The sequence below is a fragment of the Sphaerodactylus townsendi genome, linkage group LG13, assembly GCF_021028975.2.
Source record: "Sphaerodactylus townsendi isolate TG3544 linkage group LG13, MPM_Stown_v2.3, whole genome shotgun sequence".
Taxonomy (NCBI): Eukaryota; Metazoa; Chordata; class Lepidosauria; order Squamata; family Sphaerodactylidae; genus Sphaerodactylus; species Sphaerodactylus townsendi.
The window spans coordinates 53,534,342-53,556,652 of NC_059437.1; the positions used below are offsets into that span (position 1 = coordinate 53,534,342).

At 48.0% G+C, this 22,311-nt stretch overlaps 1 protein-coding gene across 1 annotated transcript in view; it reads left to right on the forward strand.

Moving 5' to 3' along the window:
- PITPNM2 (phosphatidylinositol transfer protein membrane associated 2) overlaps nt 1–22,311 on the forward strand; it is a 242,925-nt gene that overhangs the window by 180,931 nt on the left and 39,683 nt on the right. The window contains 6 exon segments of the mRNA XM_048514019.1: nt 4,549–4,738; nt 6,380–6,499; nt 7,916–8,127; nt 13,043–13,048; nt 15,472–15,647; nt 18,726–18,896. Of these exon segments, the coding sequence (XP_048369976.1) occupies nt 4,549–4,738; nt 6,380–6,499; nt 7,916–8,127; nt 13,043–13,048; nt 15,472–15,647; nt 18,726–18,896 (875 nt within the window).

Sequence of the window (22,311 nt, forward strand, 5' to 3'; positions counted from 1 at the left end):
ATACCCAGTTCCACCCCACCTGAGCAGTTTAATTCTTGTTAGTTCTATGACACAATCAGTGTGCCTGCCTTGAAAAATGTTCAGTTGAAAATTTAACATTGGGAAGTCAGCAAAGAAAAGAAGCAGAGAAGGTTGGGACAGAGACCGAGGGGGAAATATGGTTTCATTTGTTACTTTTTTGGCTTACTTTCCTGTTGGCAGTTTCAGTCTGCATGGCACAGCTTAGGGAACTAATGGAAATCTACAGGGACCACTCAGGAGATGAAAGGAATGGCTGCTGTTCCTTTCTGGTTCTGAAAGTTTTAGAACTTCAGAATTTTGGGCACTGTTCTCAGTCTCCAGGCACAGCTGGTAAGAACGTGGGTAGCTGGAACATAACTTGGGATTCTTTTTTTCTTGCTGAAGATTGCTTTAAAGCCCTCTGGGACATACTGGCCTATTCTGCTTGCCCCTAGGCCAGTGATGGCGAACCTTTTTGAGACCGAGTGTCCAAATTCCAACCCAAACCCCACTTATTTATCGCAAAGTGCCAACCCGGCAATTTAACCTGAATGCTGAGGTTTTCGTTTAGAAAAACACAGTTGGCTCCCTCTTCCTCCGCCCCACCCACTTGAGCAGGGGCCAGCCTGCTCTAGCCTCCAGAATGTCCCGCGTGCACCACTCTGTGCCTCTCTAGCATCTCTGCCTCCTCTGCGCCCCGCCCCCTGCCCCAGGCAGCAGCCATCCGGAGCACAGGCACCAGGCCCACCAGCCGAGTCTTCCCTGCTCACCGTGGTGTGTGCACGTTGTGCTCAGTGGCCCAGGCCAGCCTAGATGTGTGGGTGTGTGGGTGTGTGATTTTCTGCCCCCCACATGATGAACACTGTGTTTGCGTGCCCACAGAGAGGGCTCTGAGTACCACCTCTGGCACCCGTGCCATAGGTTCGCCACCACTGCCCTAGGCAGTCCCTATGGATTCCCATTGCTTCCCAATCTCAAATACCAGCAGGGTTAGATCAGCATGTTTTACTGCCTCACGCCACCGTGCCACCTTCCTAATACAGTCAGAGCCCAGTGGAGGGAGGTTGCCTTCTGTCTTGTAGGCCCTGGTGCCTGTACAGTGGGTTTTAGGGTGGAAATGGTAGTGGTAGCAAGGGCTTCTAGCCTCCACTACCACTTCTCTCCAGTAGTTATCAGAAGAGACTGTCTCTGTTTTCAGCAAGAATTTTGAAGAGGAGGGCAGGGGAATGATCCAAGCAGACTCAGACGGAAAGCTTTGAATTTCAAAAGGCCTTTGTTCGTGGCCTGCTTAGGGCCATTTCCCTCCCTGCAGCTATAGTTGGAAGGACTTTGATCTCTTTGGTGAGTGTTGCCCTGTACTACCGATGGTTGCCAGAGAAATAGTCCCTTGCAATTGGAGACAGAGGGTAGAAGGACCAGAGAAGGGAACGAGCTGACCAGGGAAGGGATGAGTCAAGCAGACCGGAGACTGTGAGGCTGAAAATGCTGTCTCCCCTTGTCTCAAGTGGCTGCTTGTGCCATGAACTGGTCCTGAATGCCAGCATAAGAACATAAGAACGTAAGAACAATCCAGCTGGATCAGACCGGAGTCCATCTAGTCCATCACTCTGCTACTTGCAGTGGCCCACCAGGTGCCTTTGGGAGCTCACATGCAGGATGTGAAAGCAATGGCTTTCTGCGGCTGTTGCTCCCGATCACCTGGTCTCCTAAGGCATTTGCAACCTCAGATCAAAGAGGATCAAGATTGGAAGCCATAAATCGACTACTCCTCCATCAATCTGTCCAAGCCCCTTTTAAAGCTATCCAGGTTAGTGGCCATCACCACCTCCTGTGGCAGCATATTCCAAACACCAATCACACGTTGCGTGAAGAAGTGTTTCCTTTTATGAGTCCTAATTCTTCCCCCCAGCATTTTCAATGGATGCCCCCTGGTTCTAGTATTGTGAGAAAGAGAGAAACATTTCTTTCTGTCAACATTTTCTACCCCATGCATAACTGTATAGACTTCAATCATATCCCACCTCAGCCTTCTGCAGACTCGAATCACCAGCAGAAACAACAGACTATCCTCTTAAGCAAGTGTGTCTAAACCTGTAGACCGCAAGGGTCCGTTTTCCCCATTTATGACTCCATCAAGGGCCCACTCTGTGTGCCTCAAGAGCACACTTTATTAATTATCCTGTAAGCTCTCCAGTCTTAATATTATACTTGGCTATGTTGAGCATAATGGCAGTCCTTGGAAAGCGCAGTGCGGCCCGGAAAGCCCACAACACCCTCGCAATAGATGTGTTCAAACTAATCAGATCAATAAGGGCTTAAACGTGGGTTTTCAGAGTTCCGTGGTGAGGAAGTGGCCTTCGGATAATCGCACACATTCTGTGCCTCCAGGTATCGAGATGAAAAAATCATTCCTCAGTCAAGGGAAATCTTCCCGTGCTCCTGAACACATCGCGGGGCTGATTGACTTTTGATTTGTAGCTTCTGCTTTCCTCCTGCCTGTGGTGCAATATAAATAGAAGGTTTTTCAGCCTTGCTTTACACAAGGGTTTGCTCTGACAGAGTTCATCTGCAAAGCAAATGAAATGGCTTCTGGTTTGATGCATCGTTAGGATTTTCTTTTAAAAGGACGGGACGCCCCTGGAAGCAGGCTCAGGCTTCAGTTCTGGATTCTCAGGTCACAGTTTTCAGGGTTGGCATGAAGGCACGTCCTGTCCCTGGAGTTCACCTCCGTAGCACTTTCACTGCCTGGCCGCAGAGCTGGAGAGGAGAGCAAGCGTTGGTACAAGGGGGCGCATCAGAGGACAGCGAGAGTGAGATGCGCAGCACCTAAAGTCCTCTTTTCAGATGGGTTGTGATAGAAAACCTAAAGCCCTATTCTTCTGGAGTACTATAGGTCAGTGTGGTCCCTGGGATTCCACCATATTCAAAATAGTATTATGGGGTGGGTGCACTATATAAGCAGCATTGGCGTAGTGGTTAAGAGCAGGTGTACTCTAATCTGGAGGAACTGGGTTTGATTCCCCGCTCTGCCACTTGAGCTGTGGAGGCTTATCTGGTGAACTAGATGAGGTTGTGTCCAGCTGGGTGACCTTGGGCTAGTCACAGCTCTACAGAGCTCTCTCAGCCCCACCTACCTCACAGAGTGTTTGTTGTGAAGGGGGAAGGGAAAAGACTTTGTAAGCCCCTTTGAGTCTCACAGGAGAGAAAGGGGGGATATAAATCCAACTCCTCCTCCTCCTCCTCCTCCTCCTCCTCCTCCTCCTCCTCCTCCTCCTTCTTCTTCTTCTTCTTCTTCTTCTTCTTCTTCTTCTTCTTCTTCTTCTTCAAGTACAGTCAATCCACTTTTGCACCCAAACGGGCTAATTCTCTTGTCCCAAGGCAATGATTATTTTAAAAATCTTTATAATGTACATTATGTTATAAAGATTGGGGGGAAAAATCATTGTCTTGGGACAAGAGAATTAGCCTGTTTGGGTGTAAGTGTGGTCCCTGCGGCATCACCAAAGTGCCTTTTTCAAAACCTTGGGTTCGTTTTTGTTTTGTATTATAAACGTAAGGTGGAAGTTGAACGTATGCATAAGTAATCTTGTATGTAGTCTTTCTTAAATTACTCATGAGGAAAGGTGCAAGACAGAAAGATGAGTCACTTCTGTTTGAATTCTGCCCGTCTAAGAAGTTCAGAGCTGTTGTTGTTTTGTTTTTCCTCACTTTATCCTCACAGCAACCCTTTGAGACCCGTTAGGCTGTGAAATAGTGTGGCTCATGGCATCCTGATATGGTGTAGTGTTAAACAAACCAACAAACGAAAAAGGTGTAGGGAGAAGTTATTTTTCAGCAAATAGGAATGTACAAATAAAATGGTACTTCTGAGAGGAGTCCTTGCAATTTGTGTGGCCGTAGTCTGGTGGATCTTGTTCCTAACGTTTTGCCTGCATCTGTGGCTGGCATCTTCAGAGGTGTATCACAGAGGGAAGTCTGTTACACACTGTGTCCTGTGACTGTGTCTGCGTGTGTAACAGACTTCCCTCTGTGATACACCTCTGAAGATGCCAGCCACAGATGCAGGCAAAACGTTAGAAACAAGACTGACCAGACCACGGCCACATAGCCTGGAAAACCCACCAGAACCAGTTGAATACGGCCGAGAAAGCCTTCGACAATACATGTGTGCAGTTTGTGGGCAAATATCTTGTTGCACTGTGTGTGATGGAGAAGTAGAGGTGGTGAAATATGGGATTCCACCATATTCAAAATGGTATTATGGGGTGGGTGCACTATATAAGCAGCAGTGGCGTAGTGGTTAAGAGCAGGTGTACTCTAATCTGGAGGAACTGGGTTTGATTCCCCGCTCTGCCGCTTGAGCTGTGGAGGCTTATCTGGTGAACCAGACTGCATTGTCCTCCATCTTATGAAATCACTGCAGCTGTCTAGACAGGGCAATGCAAACTTGGGCAGCCCGACAAATGTTCCTGAGGTTCTGAATAGTCACTGCCTCCTAACATGTAAATAGAAAAGGAACAAATCCTTCTCTTTCTCTCCTTTCTTCAGCCTCAGCCCATACAGTTACGACGAAGGCTGCCTTTCCACTAGCCAGGATCACATTCCTCTTGCCGCGCTTCCTCTGCTGGCCACCTCGTCCCCACAGTACCAGGAGGCAGTCGCCACGGTGATCTTGAGAGCCAATCAGGTGTACAGCGAGTTCCTCAAGTCAGAAGAAGGCGTGTCATTCAGTGGCCAGGTTAGCAGTGGGTCTTGTTCATCAGCGATAAACTGAAGAGCGGATGGAGGTTTGTAAGCAAAGTTCAGTTTTGTGCGGGATGATTTCGTTTTCTGATCAACCCTAGGGCTTTCACGCAAGTAAAGAAGCCGCAGCTGATTAATTGCAGTACTCAGTAAAGAACTGGTTAGTCACTTGATTAAAATTCATGTATTTGCAGTAAAATTAAAACAGTGGTCGGGGTGGGGGGGGGTGTTATTTGTTTTTAGCTAACACATTCCTCTGTTGCTGCAGGTAGCAACTTAGAAGAGGCAATCCTTCACATGTGAAAGAAGAAGGCCTCTTATAAGAATATAGATATTCGCATTTGAAAAATTAGTTATAACCAGAGTGCAACAGTAGTTGTGGTCCTATTACTAATATTTACTGCTGCACCCCTTTTCTTATGTGAGTCTAGTTAAAAAATAATTAACATTTTTTTAAAATCTGCTGTGCAGATTGGTTGGGAGACCCTTATAAATGACAAAAGGGGCTTTAATCAATTGCTTAACAAAATGGTTGAGTCTGAATATTGCTTGTGGGCCTGGGGGATAGTTGACTATTCTGAAAAAGCAAGTTAGTAGTCTGTTACAGGGCGCCATGGATAAGTATTCTGCTTAAGACAATCACCATTTTTCACTAACAATAATTAGTGAAACAGTAATTAATATTGGGGTGCTGTGTGGTTTCCAGGCTGTATGGCCGTGTTCTAGTAGCATTTTCTCCTGACGTTCCGCCTGCATCTGTGGCTGGCGTCTTCAGAGGATCTGATGGTAGTAAAGCAATTAATTAATAATAACAATTCATAATATTAATAATTACTATTGTAGCACCTAACGGACTAATTAACCAGAACCTTTGGTGAGTCATAGCTCACTTTGTCAAGTACATGAAGTTTACATCCATAGTAGAGTAGTTATTTCTCTTTAAAGTTACATGCCATGGAAGGGCAGGAGTGGGCAGAGGTTACAAAGAAAGGACCTGTGGGAGCAGTCAGCTGCCATAGAGAAAATTAGTCCATTCCAGCTGGATGAGGCCTGCTCCTGAGTGTTGAGGAGGGCACGAGTAGGACTGAAAATACACTCTCTCCCACCCCCCTCCCCCCCAGGCTTGGAACCCTGGACTTGGGTTTCCTCACTAACTGTAGGTTCATCTTCGTGGCCTCTCTGCAGTCCCACCTGTGCGCCTGCACAGAGGGACGCTTGATGAACAAACACAGGTAAGTGCAACACTGTTTTACTAATAACTCAGCACATCCTACTCTGGACAAATGTTAACTAGTTTTGCTTACCTTTCACACCGCACCATCCTTGATTAGATCTGATTTTCTGCTAGTCCTGCTGTCCCGCCTCCAGCATATAAATTTAACCTCTCTTAGTACAGATGTTGAATGTTATGACTCTTTATATCTTTGAGACAGAGGACAAAGTTTGGGTCCAGTAGTGCCTTGAAGACCAACCACATTTCCCAGTGTATAAGTTTTCAGGCATCAGAGTTCAGAGACAAAGTTAGCCTCTTCTTAACATCTGTAAAACCCAAATTCAACCTTGAGCTTGTTTCCTGGATTGCTTCCTCTACTCCTAGGGAAGGATGATCAGTCAGTTTTTTCTTTCCTTTCCACAGGTGTGTTTAGTGGGAGACTGCGTTGGAGGGATCCTGGGGTTTGATGCCCTGTGCTACAGCAATCAGACCATGTCAGAGAGCCAAAATAGTAGCCGGCGCGGGAGTATTGTAAGCGTGCAGGTAAACACCCTGGGATGGCAAGGAATTACACTGCTTGCAGTTCAATAATTCTGAATAGTATATAGCAGCGGTGACGAACCTATGGCACGGGTGCCAGAGGCGGCACTTAGAGCCCTTTCTGTGGGCACAGAGTTCATCATGTGGGGGGGGGGTGGAAAATCACCCCCCCACACACACACACACACACCGAGGCTGGCCTGGGCATGATCCTTTACCTGGGAATAAGCTTGGTTGCTTCTGAGTAAACCCTCCTAGAGTCATGATTCACCCATTCGAAGCATTTCCCGGTTGCTTCACCAAGCTTACTCCCGAGTAACATGCGCCTCAAAACCAACTGTTTTTTCTAAACTAAAACCTCAGTATTCAGGTTAAATTGCCGTGTTGGCACTTTGCGATAAATAAGTGGGTTTTGGGTTGCAGTTTGGGCACTCGGTCTCAAAAAGGTTCACCATCACTGGTATATAGCACATTTTAAGGGCACTGAACATTCGGGGGCATTCTTCAGCTAGGTTTGAGTCTGGTAACACCTTAAAGATACACAAGACTTTTGGAAATAGGAGCTTTCGAGAGTCAAAGATAATCTGACAAAGGGAGCTGGGCTCTTGAAGCCCAGTGGTGGGATTCAAACAATTTAACAACCGGTTCTGGTTGAGCGGGGCGGGTGGGGGCGGCAGCAGCCAGCTTCTGCGGAGGGGGGGCTGGCTCAATTGCCGATGGAGGTTGAGGGGGAAGGCGGCAGCAGTCGGCGGCAAGGCATGGGCCCGCCAGCTGCTGTCCCCCCCTTTACAGAAGAGAAAGGGGGGATATAAATCCAACTCTTCTACTGAGAGCAGCAGTGGCATAGGAGGTTAAGAGCTCGTGTATCTAATCTGGAGGAACCGGGTTTGATTCCCCGCTCTGCCGCCTGAGCTGTGGAGGCTTATCTGGGGAATTCAGATTCGCCCGTACGCTCCCACACATGCCAGCTGGGTGACCTTGGGCTAGTCACAGCTTCTCGGAGCTCTCTCAGCCCCACCCACCTCACAGGGTGTTTGTTGTGAGGGGGGAAGGGCAAGGAGATTGTCAGCCCCTTTGAGTCTCCTGCAGGAGAGAAAGGGGGGATATAAATCCAAACTCTTCTTCTTCTTTTTCCAGTGGTAGATCCCCCTGAAGATGCTCTCTGTAGTCACCCTGTTACTACCACTGACTGATTAGACCACGATGGCTGTACTGATCCATAGACTGGATAAACAGCCCATGAAATGAGAAGCTAGGGGTCAAACACTGACATCTGGCAAAGGTAGTGACAGCCCAAGGGGGCTCGTGGTTGGGCTGCGGGGGCTGACCGGTGTATAATTTGTTTTCAAAAGCGAGTGTCAACTCAGTTGACTTTTGTCAGATGTCTGACACCTAGGCCTTGTGCCCTTCAAATTCCAGGACTCTGACCTCTTGTCTCCTGGAATCATTGTGAACAACAGTTACTGCTCGGGGGGCTCCAACCTGGAAGCCAGCCGACACCTCAGCCGAAGCAACATCGACATCCCTCGCATCAATGGAGAGGACTCCAAGAAGCAGCTGCAGCGCAAGAGGAGTGATTCGTCCACCTATGAGCTGGACACGATAAAGCAGCATCAAGCTTTCCTCTCCAGGTAGGTCTTCAAAGGAAGAGCCGCCACCCTTGAATCTCTGTCCAGACCTTTAACTCTGTTGGGTAGATTAAGACAGGAGCTGAAAAATTAGATTAGATCAGAAAGGAAGACTTAACTTTGAAACTGGAATCCTTGATTTGGGTGAAACAGACCTATCATGAAAGCAAGCCTGGGAGAGCCACGCTTGTTTCAGTAAAACCTGGGTTCTTTTCTCCAATAACTTCAACCAGCTGAGGTCTCAACGATTTTTATTGAAAAACAGAAATCAAAGAAATAAAACATGATTGCGGTTAAGGGATTGCTTAGGTGGTTACATCCCTTTTGGTTCTTTGTCCCCGTTCCGGGAACCCATGTCCCAGAGATGCTTCCCTGACCACTTCTCAAGATGGAATTCCAAAACCTTTGTTTTCCCCTTCTCAGGAAAACTCTGTTCAGGCCATGAGGTAACTTAGGCCTTTGAAGTTTCATCCTAGCACCTCTGCATAGTTTCCTGTCCTCCCTCCAGGAGATCAAAAGGCAAAGATGCTTTTCACAGTCATATGTGACTTTGCTAGTTTTACAGTACTATTCCATCACAAGACCTGATTAAGCAAGCACTTTTCTGTGTGACTCCTGAGTGAAGTCCTCTGGGACTCCATGAAATAACTGAGCAGCTCACAGAAATGCTGACTGGTTGAGCCAGTGGGCGGATGACTCCACGGGCATGGCATCTTTCCAAAATTCAGCCAGAAAATATTCAGGATGACGCTAACTGAACAAGGAGTCTTCCAGAGTAGAGGCTGTAAGAGGGAGGTCTGCTTGAGGTGACAGAAGAGGAGGTGGGCTGAATTGAGACACGAGGCACAACCCTTGCATTCTCTTGTTCAAGAGCCGTGGAAATAAGCAGATAACACACAGAAGAAAACTCTGTAGTGTGGAACAAAATTTTGTCCAACAAACTGGGGCTCATTACATGCCTACTTGCTGAGCACCTATGGATGGCTTCCTCTTGGTTTGCTCAGGCAAGGGTGATACATCACATAGCAAACTAAAGTGGGCCTGGATTAATAAGGAATTTCCCACATCTGCCCCATTTGTCAGCCTCCATTTCTCATCTGTAAGGTGGGAGTCATACCAATCAAGCTAAAAGCTCTCCATGGCTCATTCCGCACATGCAGAATAATGCACTTTCAAACTGCTTTCAGTGCTCTTTGAAGCTGTGCGGAATGGCAAAATCCACTTGCAAACAGTTGTGAAAGTGGTTTGAAAACGCATTATTTTGCGTGTGCGGAAGGGGCCCATGTGTGTGGAACATGTTTGATCCTGGAAGACTTTTGGAAATGATAAGATCCAAGAAGCCCCACAAACACCAACAAATGTAGCTGCCGGTGGATTTGTGTTATAGGCTGTTCTGAACTCACAGCCATAAAATGCTCCTTCCCAGCCACACAGTCGTATGTTTTATTCATTTCACATACATTCTGTAGGAAAATTCTCCTGGTAATATTAATAAGATTTAGTGAACTCTGCTGCTATTGTTTGTATTTCTCTCAGGCAACTCTAAATAATAATGCAGGCTTGTTGTCTTTGGGTCTTGGGAGGGGAAAGGAAAATTACATCTCCTCTGCCTCTGAACCCTCTCATAATTATTAACTACCCTCATCTTTGTGTAAATCACGCAGAAATTTCACACTCCCTTAACAGAAGCTGTGTCTCATTAGAAGAGGGGAGTCCCTCCCTGTCCTAGTCTAGAAAGAAATTTGGAGCCTGGTCAGAGAGGAGGTGTAGAAAGTGGGGATTTGTGAAAGTTCTAGGTCAGGGGTCTGCAAGCTGCGGCTCTCCAGATGTTCATGGACTACAAATCCCACCAGCCCCTGCCAGCATGGCCTGGGGCTCTCCAGATGTTCATGGACTACAAATCCCACCAGCCCCTGCCAGCATGGCCAATTGGGGCTGGTGGGAATTGTAGTCCATGAACATCTGGAGAGCAACAGGTTGCAGACCCCTGCTCTAGGTGATGAATCAAATCCAGTTTTCAGGGTTGGTTTTTTTTTTAACTTTCAAATAAATTTATTTTGCTTAATTTTTCTAAAATGTTCATATGTTTATATATTTCTCCTAATCAGTGGCCAAAATTTTTGCAAGGTTTTTTTTGCCTTGCTTGCATCCTTCAGAAACCACACAAGTGTCACAACTGAGGCAGCATGAGCCCAAACAGGCTCATGGTAGGGTTGCCAACCTCCAGGTAGATCCTGGAGAACTCCCAGAATTCCAACTGGTCTCCAGGTGACAGAGATCAGTTGTCCTAGAGAAAATGGCTGCCTTGCAGGTGGAATCAGCTGTCTAGGAAGGGGGTGAGCTCCCCCTCACTGGCAGTCTTCAAGCGGCAGCTGGATGAACAACTGTCAGGGGTGCTTTAGGGTGATCCTGCATTGAGCAGGCGGTTGGATTAGATATCCTTCCAATTCTAATGAGTCTGTGATTCTATAGTTCTCCCCTGAGCTAGAGGACATCTTGTGGGTGGTTCTCACTATCCCATTGGGAAGGCAGGAAATTAAATTTTTCCTCTTCCTGTTGGGTGGAACCGCCCCTTGTTTCCTCAGTTTGGTTCCTGCCTCCAAGGGGAGCATACCGTGGATTACCTGCCTCTCTCCAAATCTCGCATTCCCCAGGCTCCATGGTCACATCTCCAGAAATTTCCCAAACCTGAGTTGTCAATCTTAGTTCTTACTGACCTGAGTACAGGAGCTACTAGTGATCCCTGATCTGATGCCTGGGGCTGCCAATTGGCCATGCTGGCAGGGGCTGATGGGAATTGTAGTCCATGAACATCTGGAGAGCCACAGGTTGCAGACCCCTGCCTTAGGTCATGAACATCTTTGAAAGTTACCACCAGTACCCTGAATTGAGTATAGAAGCCAACTGGAAGCCAGTGTAATGCTCTCAAACCTGGTTGGATATCTTCCCCTTAACCCGTGTCAGCAGTCTAGAAATCTTTCTGCCAAGTGTTCTCGAACTATGTGCCATGGGCTTCCTGTGTACTGCAGATGTTTCTGGTGCATTATACACAAGCTAAGCCTGTTGGTATCCTCCGCTCTGCCCCATGTGCAATCAGAGAGCTCCTTTAAGAATCCACAGAAAATGCTGTATCTTCAAAGCGTAGGGAAAGATCAGTGGTGACGTGTCAGCTGCCTTTGAGGGAGGCTTTCAGTGAAAAAATGAGTAACAGCACACTGGAAACATTGTGAGATGCTTCCAAGGAATTCCAGGTCTCCCTGGAACACAGTTTGAAAGCCAGCTTATTATTGGGCTATCCTGTTGCGTGGTGCGCACGAGTGGCACAAACTTCAGTGGCTTGTAGCGCTCGTGGACTGAAGCAGCACGACTGACTGGCCCGGCTATGACATAGATCAGTGGTGGCGAACCTTTGGCACTCCAGATGTTATGGACTACAATTCCCATCAGCCCCTGCCAGCATGGCCAATTGGGGATGGGATTTGTAGTCCACGAACATCTGGAGGGCCACAGGTTGCAGACCCTCCAGTGGTGGCGAACCTTTGGCACTCCAGATGTTATGGACTACAATTCCCATCAGCCCCTGCCAGCATGGCCAATTGGGGATGGGATTTCATAGTCCACCCAGTATGGAGGGCCCTGATTCTGAACCCTCCAGTAATTAGCGAACCTTTGGCACTCCAGATGTTATGGACTACAATTCCCATCAGCCCCTGCCAGCATGGCCAATTGGGATGGGATTTGTAGTCCACGAACATCTGGAGGGCCACAGGTTGCAGACCCTCCAGTGGTGGCGAACCTTTGGCACTCCAGATGTTATGGACTACAATTCCCATCAGCCCCTGCCAGCATGGCCAATTGGGGTTGATGGGATTTGTAGTCCACGAACATCTGGAGGGCCACAGGTTGCAGACCCTCCAGTGGTGGCGAACCTTTGGCACTCCAGATGTTATGGACTACAATTCCCATCAGCCCCTGCCAGCATGGCCAATTGGGATGGGATTTGTAGTCCCGCGGTATCTGGAGGGGCCCTGAGACCCTGAACCCTCCAGTGGTGGCGAACCTTTGGCACTCAGATGTTATGGACAATTCCCATCCAGCCCCTGCCAGCATGGCCAATTGGGGTTGATGGGATTTGTAATCCATGGTATCTGGAGGCCGTCATTCTGAACCACCTCCAGTGGTGGCCAGTGCTGGCACTCCAGATGTTATGGACTACAATTCCCATCAGCCCCTGCCAGCATGGACAATTGGCCATGCTGGCAGGGGTTGATGGAAATTGTAGTCCATAACATCTGGAGTGTCAAAGGTTCGCCACCACAGACATAGACTGATATTCCCACCTACCTTCCCACTTCTGTCTCCTGCTCTCTGACTCAAAAGAAAACACACAATAGCACAGGGACTGGGGGGCGGGGTGGGGCAACTACAAAAAAGACACCAAAAACTACCACAAAAAACCCTGGGGGCTGTTTTGCCTTCCTCTGCACATACAACAGGGGTCATTGGGTAGTGGGGCTTGGGGCACTGTGCAGATGATTGAGCTAGATGACCCTTGAGATCTCTTCCAGCTCTGTGTTTCTGTGCTTCTACGTATTGCCCGCGCGGTGCAGTCTCAGATTTTTGCTTTGGCACGACTGTACTCGTGGGAAAGGGTGAACTGGCGTGATTGGTGGTCTGAACCTGTCACGCCATTCTAACTGGATTCACAGGTTCTTACGTGGAAAGGCCTGCCACGTTCCGTATGACCCGAACGTTTATGAATGCTTTATGCTAGTAAAAGAGAACAGTGGCATGCAAAAGTGCGAGTCTCCCTCCCTGCCTGTTGTGATCTTTCTCTTTTCTCTTTCCTCTCTTTATCTTTTCTCTTTTCTCTTTCACTAACCTCTTAACACTTGTCCCAACAACTTCTTTGAGGAAGAAATAGGTAAGCAATCATTCACAGCTTTGCGTACTGTAGACTGTTTGGGGGAGTGCACATATAGAACGTAACGTAGAGTGAGACCCGTCAGTCTACCTGACTTGGGATTGTCCACCCTGACTGATCCCAGGTCTCAAGTTCCTTAGGAAGAGAAAGGTCTTTCCCAAGACCTGCTCCTTTCTCATGAGACATGAGGGATTCAGTCTGTGACCACTTGCATGCAAAGTGCATGTTCTGTCTCTGAGCCCCAGCGCCTCTCTGTTTTCTGAGGTCTGGAATGGGATAATGTAGCATGTTATTTTGGACTCGTGGTTTAAAACACTTCCAGGTCCAAGAATATTCTATTTCAGCCATGAAGGTTTCAAGCAAAATGGATGAAAGATCAAAAACTGCTTTCCTGCCTCAATGTAATAAAGTGGAGTACCGTTCAAAGGATATAAGCATTAAGAAGTAAAAGTTAGTTGGACTGCTAAAATACTTTTCCTAGATTGCATTTTGTGGGGCCAGAATAGCAGTAACTCCATATTGTTCATATCAGAAAGTAGAGAAGCATTACTTGAGTCTACGTGGTGTAGTGATTAAGAGCAGTGGACTCTAATCTGGAGAACCGGGTTTGATTCCCTGACCCCTCCATGTGAGCGGCGCTCTCTTATCTGGTGAACTGGATTTGTTTTCCTGCTTCTCCACTTGAAGCCTGCTGAGTGACCTTGGGAAGCTCACAGTTCTCTCTGAACACTCTCATCTCCACCTACCTCACAAGGTGTCCGTTGTGGGGAGAAGGGAATTATAAGCCTCTTTGAGACTCCTTATGGTTAAAGAAAAATGGATGTAAATCCAGACTTTTTTCCTTCTGAATGACAGGCACAAAGAGGCTTGCATTCTTATAAAGGCAAGGTTGGGGGAGAGCTTTGTTGGAAATACTGCTTTTTTGAGATACTTTGCAGTCTTTACTTTGCTGCTAGAAATGATTTCACATTTGATTTTGAGGCCCTTTCCGCATGGGCCAATAACAGCGCCCTAGGGACGGCAAAAACGCCGTCCCTAGGGAGCTGTTCGCATGGGGGGCGCAGCTGCATCGCCATACGCCCGCCCTTCGATGAAACCCCCATCGTATGGCGCGAAGCCGCTGTTTCCCAACCTCACTCCCCGAGCGAGGTTTTTGGAAAACAGCGGCTTCCAACCGCTGCCGTGCGAACGGCAGCAGCTGGAAGGCGCCATTCCCCCCCTTTCCCAAACGCCTTACCATGTCCTCCAGCCTCCGGCGCGTCGCACAGGCCTGGGGACACGCCCCCCCCCGCCCTGCGACTTCAGAGCTGTCGGGCAGGGCAGGGGGGGCGTGTCCCCTGGCTTGTGCGACGCGCCGGAGGACACGGTAAGGAGTTTGGGGGACGGCACAGCCTTCGCGGAGGCTGCACCGTCTTCCCCACCGCAACTGGGACAGTTCGTGCAAACGGTCCCGGGGGGGTTGGGTCGGCGTCATGTACGCCGACCCCCAACCCCCAGCATGGCCGTGCAGAAACGGCCAGAATTCTGCCTGGCACCTACAACAATGCTAAAGCATAATACATGAGACAATGTCAGGATGCTCTGGCTAGTTCAAGTGGCAGCAGCAGTCAGAACAAAAGGCCGCCAGAGGGAGGAGAAAATATAGCTAGCTTTATGCTCTGCCTTGAAGCAATAGAGGAAGTTGGTAATGGGAAAGGCAGCAACATCTTCCTGCTTCCCTTTTGCAGGGGTTGCTGGGAGGCTGGAGCCTAAAAAACAAGGAAAATTTAGTTGGCCTCATAGGAATCTGCATTCCAAGGCCAGAACTTGCCAGAACTTGTGTCAAACTGCTCTTCTCTATCTGTTCTAGAAGCACGTCGTTCTCGTATATGGTGCATTTAGACTGTAAATTATTGCTTCCTCACCTGAGGCTAGAAACCCTTCAAAGTCTCTCAGGCACTTTTTAATGCATTCTTTACTGATGCTCGTGCCTCAGTTCCCCGCATGATAAAAAGAAAATAATAAAAATGTGCCTTACAAAATTTATTTATTTAAAATATTTGTGGACCACTTTTCTGATAGCTCAAAATAGTTAATAGTTTAAAACAAAGACAGTAAACGGAAGACAAATGAAGAAACAGACGGCAAATGAGAATATTAAAAAACCCACAGCAAATAGCTGCAATAAATGATATTTATTTGCTTTGATTCCCATTAAATTGTTTTAAATGCATGTTGGACTCTTAGGCCGGATGCACCCTGTGGAAGGAAAGAAATCAATTTTGTTTAAGTAAATCACCAGTATGTTCCTCTTAATAAGCCTTTCCTTTGTAATAAAACACTTAAGAACTGCATGCACCATTAACCACAGCATGGTCTTCTTTCGTAGTTGTGTCTGGTAGTTTCTTGCTTCCTTGTGGCTCATACTTTCCTTCTCTTTGTAGTTTACATTCTAGCGTCCTAAGAAACTGTCCTGGATCAAGGAGATCCAGTAGCTCCATCATCCTGGATGGCGGGAACCTTGGGAAATTTGAGTTTGAGATCACTGATTTCTTCCTGTTTGGATCTCCTTTGGGGCTGGTCCTCGCTTTGAGAAAAACCGTCATTCCAACACTCGACAGTAGGTTTCTGGTATGGGGCCGCGGGGCTCTGAAAATATGTTCTGCTTCTCAAAGCTTTTGAGTGTTCGTAACAAGGAAGCATGCTTAGAAAGCTCAGAAAACTGTAGAACATAGGCTCATTCCCAGAGGCGCACCATGAGTAAATGGCGCCTGGAGACAAATTGTCTCAAGGATGCCCCCCCAGGCTCTGCCCCACCGCCCCCCGGCTCCGCCCCATGATGCCCCCAGGCTCCACCCCCACTGACCTTGACTCCGCCCATGTCACCGTGGACAGTTGTGAAAGTGGTTTGAAAACGCATTATTTTGCGTGTGCGGAAGGGGCCTATATAGAGACAGGAATAACCACTTTCGAAGAGTTGGGCCAGTCTGGCTGTGGTGGCGAACCTTTGGCACTCCAGATGTTATGGACTACAATTCCCATCAGCCCCTGCCAGCATGGCCAATTGGCCATGCTGGCAGGGGCTGATGGGAATTGCATAGTCCAGCAGTAACTATCTGAAATGCCAAAGGTCTGCCACCACCGGAGTCTAGGGTGCCCACCTCCCTCTCCCACCTGCCCGGCTGGGCTCCTAGCCGGCCAGCCTGCAGTCTCTTCTGACTGGGGAGGGGAGGGAAGGAGAAGAGTCCAGGGGGGGGTTGAGGGATGCTTAAGGAGAGACTTGCCTGCTGCCTCATCGTTTTTTGCGTGCCTCGACTGACACGGATAGGTTGAGGCACGCGAAAACGATGAGGCAGCAGGACTTCCTGGTCACATGGGGGGGCCAATTTTGCGCCCCCATGTGACCAGAAGAGTGGCGCCCGGGGACAAGGGGTACCCCTTGTCCCTAGGTAGATACGCCATTGCTCATTCCGCACACGCAGAATAATGCACTTTCAAACTGCTTTCAGTGCTCTTTGAAGCTGTGCGGAGTAGCAAAATCCACTTGCAAACAGTTGTGAAAGTGGTTTGAAAACACATTATTCTGCGTGTGCGGAAGGGGCCATAGAGACAGGAATAACCACTTTAGAAGAGTTGGGCCAGTCTGGAATTCCTCTCACTGTTTTCAGTGCAAATGGGCCTTTTTCATGTGAAGTTTTGAAAACTTCTGCAGCTAAAGTTGGCCATGGCAGTTGCTAGGCGGCTAGAACCAGTGGGGAAGGGTAAGACTGGTGGTTGGCACTATATTCAGAATGTTCACTTTTGGGGCAAATTGGGGCAAATTGACTAAGTTAGGCTCACACTAGCCAATTACGCACGAGGCCCCTGCACAGTGGTGGGATTTTTATAACAGGTTTTAATAATAAAATTTTAATAACAGGTTCCGATGGTGGTGGGAATCCAACAGTGACGCCACTGCACACACGCACCTCCAGTTCCTATTGGGCAGGGAGGTTGCTTTATTAACCCCTCCTCGGTACTCAGAGAAAATTAGTAACCACTTCTAGAGAAGTGGTGAGAACTGGTTGGATCCCACCTCTGCCCCCGCACCACGCTGGCAACTGAACCCCAGTGTGGCAAACTTCCTTGTACTGATGTGCAAGCAAATTGCTCCGTGTGGTGGACAGAAATGGCACCATGCAAAAATCCTTGTACCAACGTACGAGGAAGTTGCCATGCCCCTACTTCTCTTGCTCTCAGCTCTCCCCACAGAAAACAAGAGCATTTCAGGCACGCATCTGATGCGGTGGCCGGGCAGAGCAGAGGTAATCTCCCCCGTCCATAATTGGCCCCTCTGGGTGAAGGGTGCACTATGACTTCTCCTTGAAAGTTAAGTCTTTTCTCTTCGCCCTTAAGGTTAATTGTCTGGTAGAGGATTAGAACTGAACTGTAAATCTTAAGGTGTGAATATCGCTTAGAAAAGTTTCAGAGGTTAGCTATGTTGCTCTACAGTGGAGCAGCTCGATCTGAGTCTAGTACAGGGGTAGGGAACCTGCGGCTCTCCAGATGTTCAGGAACTACAATTCCCATCAGCCCCTACAATTCCCAGCTGACAGAGGCTGATGGGAATTGTAGTTCCTGAACATCTGGAGAGCCGCAGGTTCCCTAACCCTGGTCTAGTAGCACCATAGAGACCAGCATGGTTTTCAAGGTATGAGCTTTTGTGAGTCCTGAGTGAGCGCCATTCATCCAATACCAGGTTGGTAGATTTTTGCTCCATGTGGCTGAATGTAACATCTCCCAAGAAGACAGTTTCAAAAAATAGCCATGTTGGTCTATAATCGAACAGCTACATTCGAGATCAACGAGGTTTTTTAGGGCACAGGCTTTGACTCTCAGAAGTTTATATCCCAAAGATCTTGTTGATCTCTAAGGTGCGACTGGACTCCAGTACAGCTTAGAAAATCATTCTTAAGCAGCAGCTTGCTTAAATATGAGTTGATGACAGTTGTGGTTAGTGGTGCTAGCAAACAAGAATAACCGTGAGTCTTTGGCCGCTTCCGCACGGCCACGCTGGGGGTCGGGTCAGCGTACATGGCGCCGACCCAACCCCCCTGGGACCGTTCACACCAACAGTCCCGGTAACGACCGGGAAGACGGCGCTGCGCCGTTGCCTGATCGATTTACCGTCCCTACGACCATCCGGCGCATCGCCGAGGCCAGAAGACACGCCCCCCTGCCCTGCGTGACCACTCCGGAGTCGCAGGGCAGGAGGGCGTGTCCCTGCGAGCATCGGCTGACGCGCACCCGAAAGACGATCACATGTGGACGGTAAGTCGACGGAGCAAGGGAGGGATGGCTGCCATTTTCCAAAAACCTCGCTCGGGGAGTGAGGTGGGAAAATGGCGGCTTCTTGCCGCTGGGGAGGAGTGAGGGTGGCGTGACTGCACCACAAAGCAAGCAGCCGCCCTTCATGTCGAATAACAACTAGCCCTCGGGATGGCGCGCTTTTGCCCGTCACCAAGGCGCTTCGTAAAAAAGGCCGACGTCTTGCAAGGAAAGGGCCTTTAAGTCAATCGGCTTAGACTGCAGTAACTCCGTTCTGGATTGGACGGTTTTTCTCTTTGTACCTAATGAATGTTAACAGCCTATTTAGCATTGTGGAACCGCTGTCTGAACATCTTCTCCTCTTTCATCCCTCACCCGGCACCCCGTTTAGTCTTCCAGTTGAGACCAGCCTGCCAGCAAGTGTATAATCTGTTCCACCCTGCAGACCCGTCTGCCTCGCGCTTGGAACCCCTCTTGGAAAAGAAGTTCCACATTTTGCCACCCTTCAACATCCCACGCTACCAGAGATTCCCTCTTGGGGATGGCAATTCAGCCCTCCTGGGTGAGTCGCCTTTCCTCCCGCTAAGGTTCGGTTATCTATGAGCCAGCTGGTTACAAAGGGGGCAGAATCTTTGCCTGGGTTTTACTGTGCTGCTTGCAAAGAGTATACAATACAAAATCATGAAATCGTCTCATTAAAACAAACTGCATGTGAACATCTAATCGTAAAGTGGGTGGCTGATGCCGATCACAAAAGCAGTAAAATCAGGCTACCTGCAGACAAGGTAGAGATTTTCCCTGTGCTGCTCAGAGATCAGCAGGAGCCGCGAGCATATAAGCAGTGTGTAAATTGGGCGCTGCAGCTCGGCTCGGCCTTGCTACATGCTGCTGCCCTGTATTTCTATCCTGGAAGTCCTGGAGAGAGGAGTGCCTTGATGCTTAGGGAAGGAATAAATGTCATTTATTTATTTGCAAGATTATTTGTGGTCGAGCTGTTTCCAAGGTGGTACTTTTTCTCCCAAGCTCACACACAGGTGGCGAGGTGCTCCTGACCAGGTGCTCAGGAGCAGCAGCAGCAGAAGGCCATTGCTTTCACATCCTGCATGTGAGCTCCCAAAGGCACTTGGTGGGCCACTGCGAGTAGCAGAGTTCTGGACTAGATGGACTCTGGTCTGATCCAGCTGGCTCGTTCTTATGTTCTTATGTTAAATATCTCCTGCTAAAGACCCACCCAAAACAATAATCCCAAGAAGAAGAGAAGAATAGTTTGGATTTATATCCCCCCTTTCTCTCCTGCAGGAGACTCAAAGGGGCTTACAATCTCCTTGCCCATCCCCCCTCACAACAAACACCCTGTGAGGTAGGTGGGGCTGAGAGAGCTCCGAGAGGCTGTGACTAGCCCAAGGTCACCCAGCTGGCGTGTGTGGGAGTGCACAGGCTAATCTGAATTCCCCAGATAAGCCTCCACAGCTCAGGCAGCAGAGCTGGGAATCAAACCCAGTTCCTCCAGATTAGATACACAAGCTCTTAACCTCCTACGCCACTGCTGCTCCTGAGTCCTTGCAGGGAAGCAGAAATGTTTTAAGCCGTATCAATCTACTTTGTGTGCCTTTGAGTTTCAGTCCTCGGCCCTGTTTGAAGCTAGTCCTAAACATGAGAAGGAGGAAATAAGTCCTGTAGCATTTTGGATCCTAAACAAGTTTCCAGGCAAAGAGTTCAGCTGATGTTTCAGAGTCTGCTTTTCTCAGGTCCCCTCTTAGGGGGGGGGGTTGACAGATGTGGTCTGTGTTGCATAGGCACAGTCAGATCTGGGAAGCAGGGATGGATTGGCCATTATAGTCTCAGGGAGCTTTTCCTAGTGGGCCAATTGCCTCCCCAGTGGCGTAGGAGGTTAAGAGCTCATGTATCTAATCTGGAGGAACCGGGTTTGATTCCCAGCTCTGCCGCCTGAGCTGTGGAGGCTTATCTGGGGAATTCAGATTAGCCTGTACACTCCCACACACGCCAGCTGGGTGACCTTGGGCTAGTCACAGCTTCTCGGAGCTCTCTCAGCCCCACCCACCTCACAGGGTGTTTGTTGTGAGGGGGGAAGGGAAAGGAGATTGTCAGCCCCTTTGAGTCTCCTGCAGGAGAGAAAGGGGGGATATAAATCCAAACTCTTCTTCTTCCCCGTCCCCCCATCTGGGCTGGGCCAATTCAGTGGTGAGAAGGGCAAGCTTGCAGTTTGGAGTTTGCTGGACACAGGTACACAGTGTCCAGTTCACAGTGTTTAACAAGTGGTGGTGAGAAGGGACACTTGCCATTTGGGGTACGCTGGAGCGACAGGCTCTTTCTCCCTCTCTCCCTCCTTTGGGGGCCTCAAGGCAGGGGGCAGCGTCCTCTTCCAGAGCCATTTTCCTCCCATTCCCAGACCCCACCTGTCAAGGAAGACTCCACAGTCCCCTTCTACTTGAATTGCTTATTGATTCAATACACTCATAGAAACTTCTTCTTTTTTGTAGTTTATTACATATAACAGGCAAGCTTACAAGTTGCTCTAACGAATTAACAAAAGAAAACTTCAGGAAAAAAACGAACTGGGCTTCAGCTTCAGTTAAACCCTCACTCACTAACTGCCCTTCCTGTGTTCTGAGCCACATCCTCCAACTGACACTTTCAGAATGTTCCTGAACTCTTCACATGCCCCTTTTCAGCTGAAATTTAGGGGCTAAATGTCTCAAAATTTCAGTTGTGGATCCCAATCATATCCATACAGGCAATTATATATAATTAACCATTACCCTTGGACTTAACTTGAAGTTGCATCAGCTAATAATATTGTCCTTACCGCTTTTACATGTCGAACCTCTCAAATTCACTTAATCTTGTAGAGGCTAAGGACCATCTCAAAAAAAATCTGAAAGCATTGCTGTTTTTTTTCATCTTGCTCCAAAAGGCCAAAAGGATTAGTGGTCCAGATCTTACAATAAACTTAAGACCCTATTAGGTAAGGATGTAATTTTTTGATTGCCTTACACAAAATGGCGAGAGGCATTCCTTCTCGATCGTTGAGTATGCATTTTCATTCTCTAGGTAACAGCTTTCTACTTAAGGAAAACTATTGGATGCATCAATTGGTTCTTAGCCTTTCTGAACTTTCATCAATGTAGCACCTAAACTCCTCGATCTAAGCATCAGTATACACTTCAAATGGTTTTGGTTAAAATCAGGAGCAACTAATACTGGAGCATTTTACAATGCAGCCCTTTTACTCCTTGTCTAAAAGCAACAGTTTGACATCTATCGCTCCAAACAACTTTAAATGGAGCTCGCTTTTTTTACATAGAGATCTGATAATGGTGTAGCTTAGTTCACTCTTAGTTGAGGTATGAACTTTCTATAAAACCCAAGCTAATCCTAAAAGGACTGAATATCCTTTTTTTGTGGTTGGAATAGGCCAATTCTTAATACTGGCAACCTTAGCTTCAAGAGGCTTAATTTGACCCGTTGCCGACACACAGTGACTCCAAGGTATATCACCTCCTTCCATCCAAATTGACACTTATCAGGTCTCAAAGTTAACCCAGCCTTTTTCCTGAACCTTCTGCAAAACCGATTCGTGATATGTTTCAAATGGGTCTCCCAGGAATCAGACATGATGGCTATATCATCCTGATAACCAAAGGCATAATCTAACCCCAGTAAGAACCTTTATCAATCAACCTCTGGAAGGTTTTGGAAGCTCCGTTTAACTCCAAAAAAGGCATTCTCTTAAATTGAAAATGCCCAAGCCCGCATACAAAGGCTGTTTTCTCAAGAGGCTTCTTTAGTTAGGGGGAATTCTGCCAATACCCTTTGAACAGTCCAAGGTGCTTATAAACTTAGCACTAGCTAATCTTTCCACCAATTCCTCCAAACGGGGTGTGGGATAAGGATCAAGAGTTGTCATTAGGGATTAACCTTTTCTAAAGCTCTACACACACAGTCTGAAATTCAGG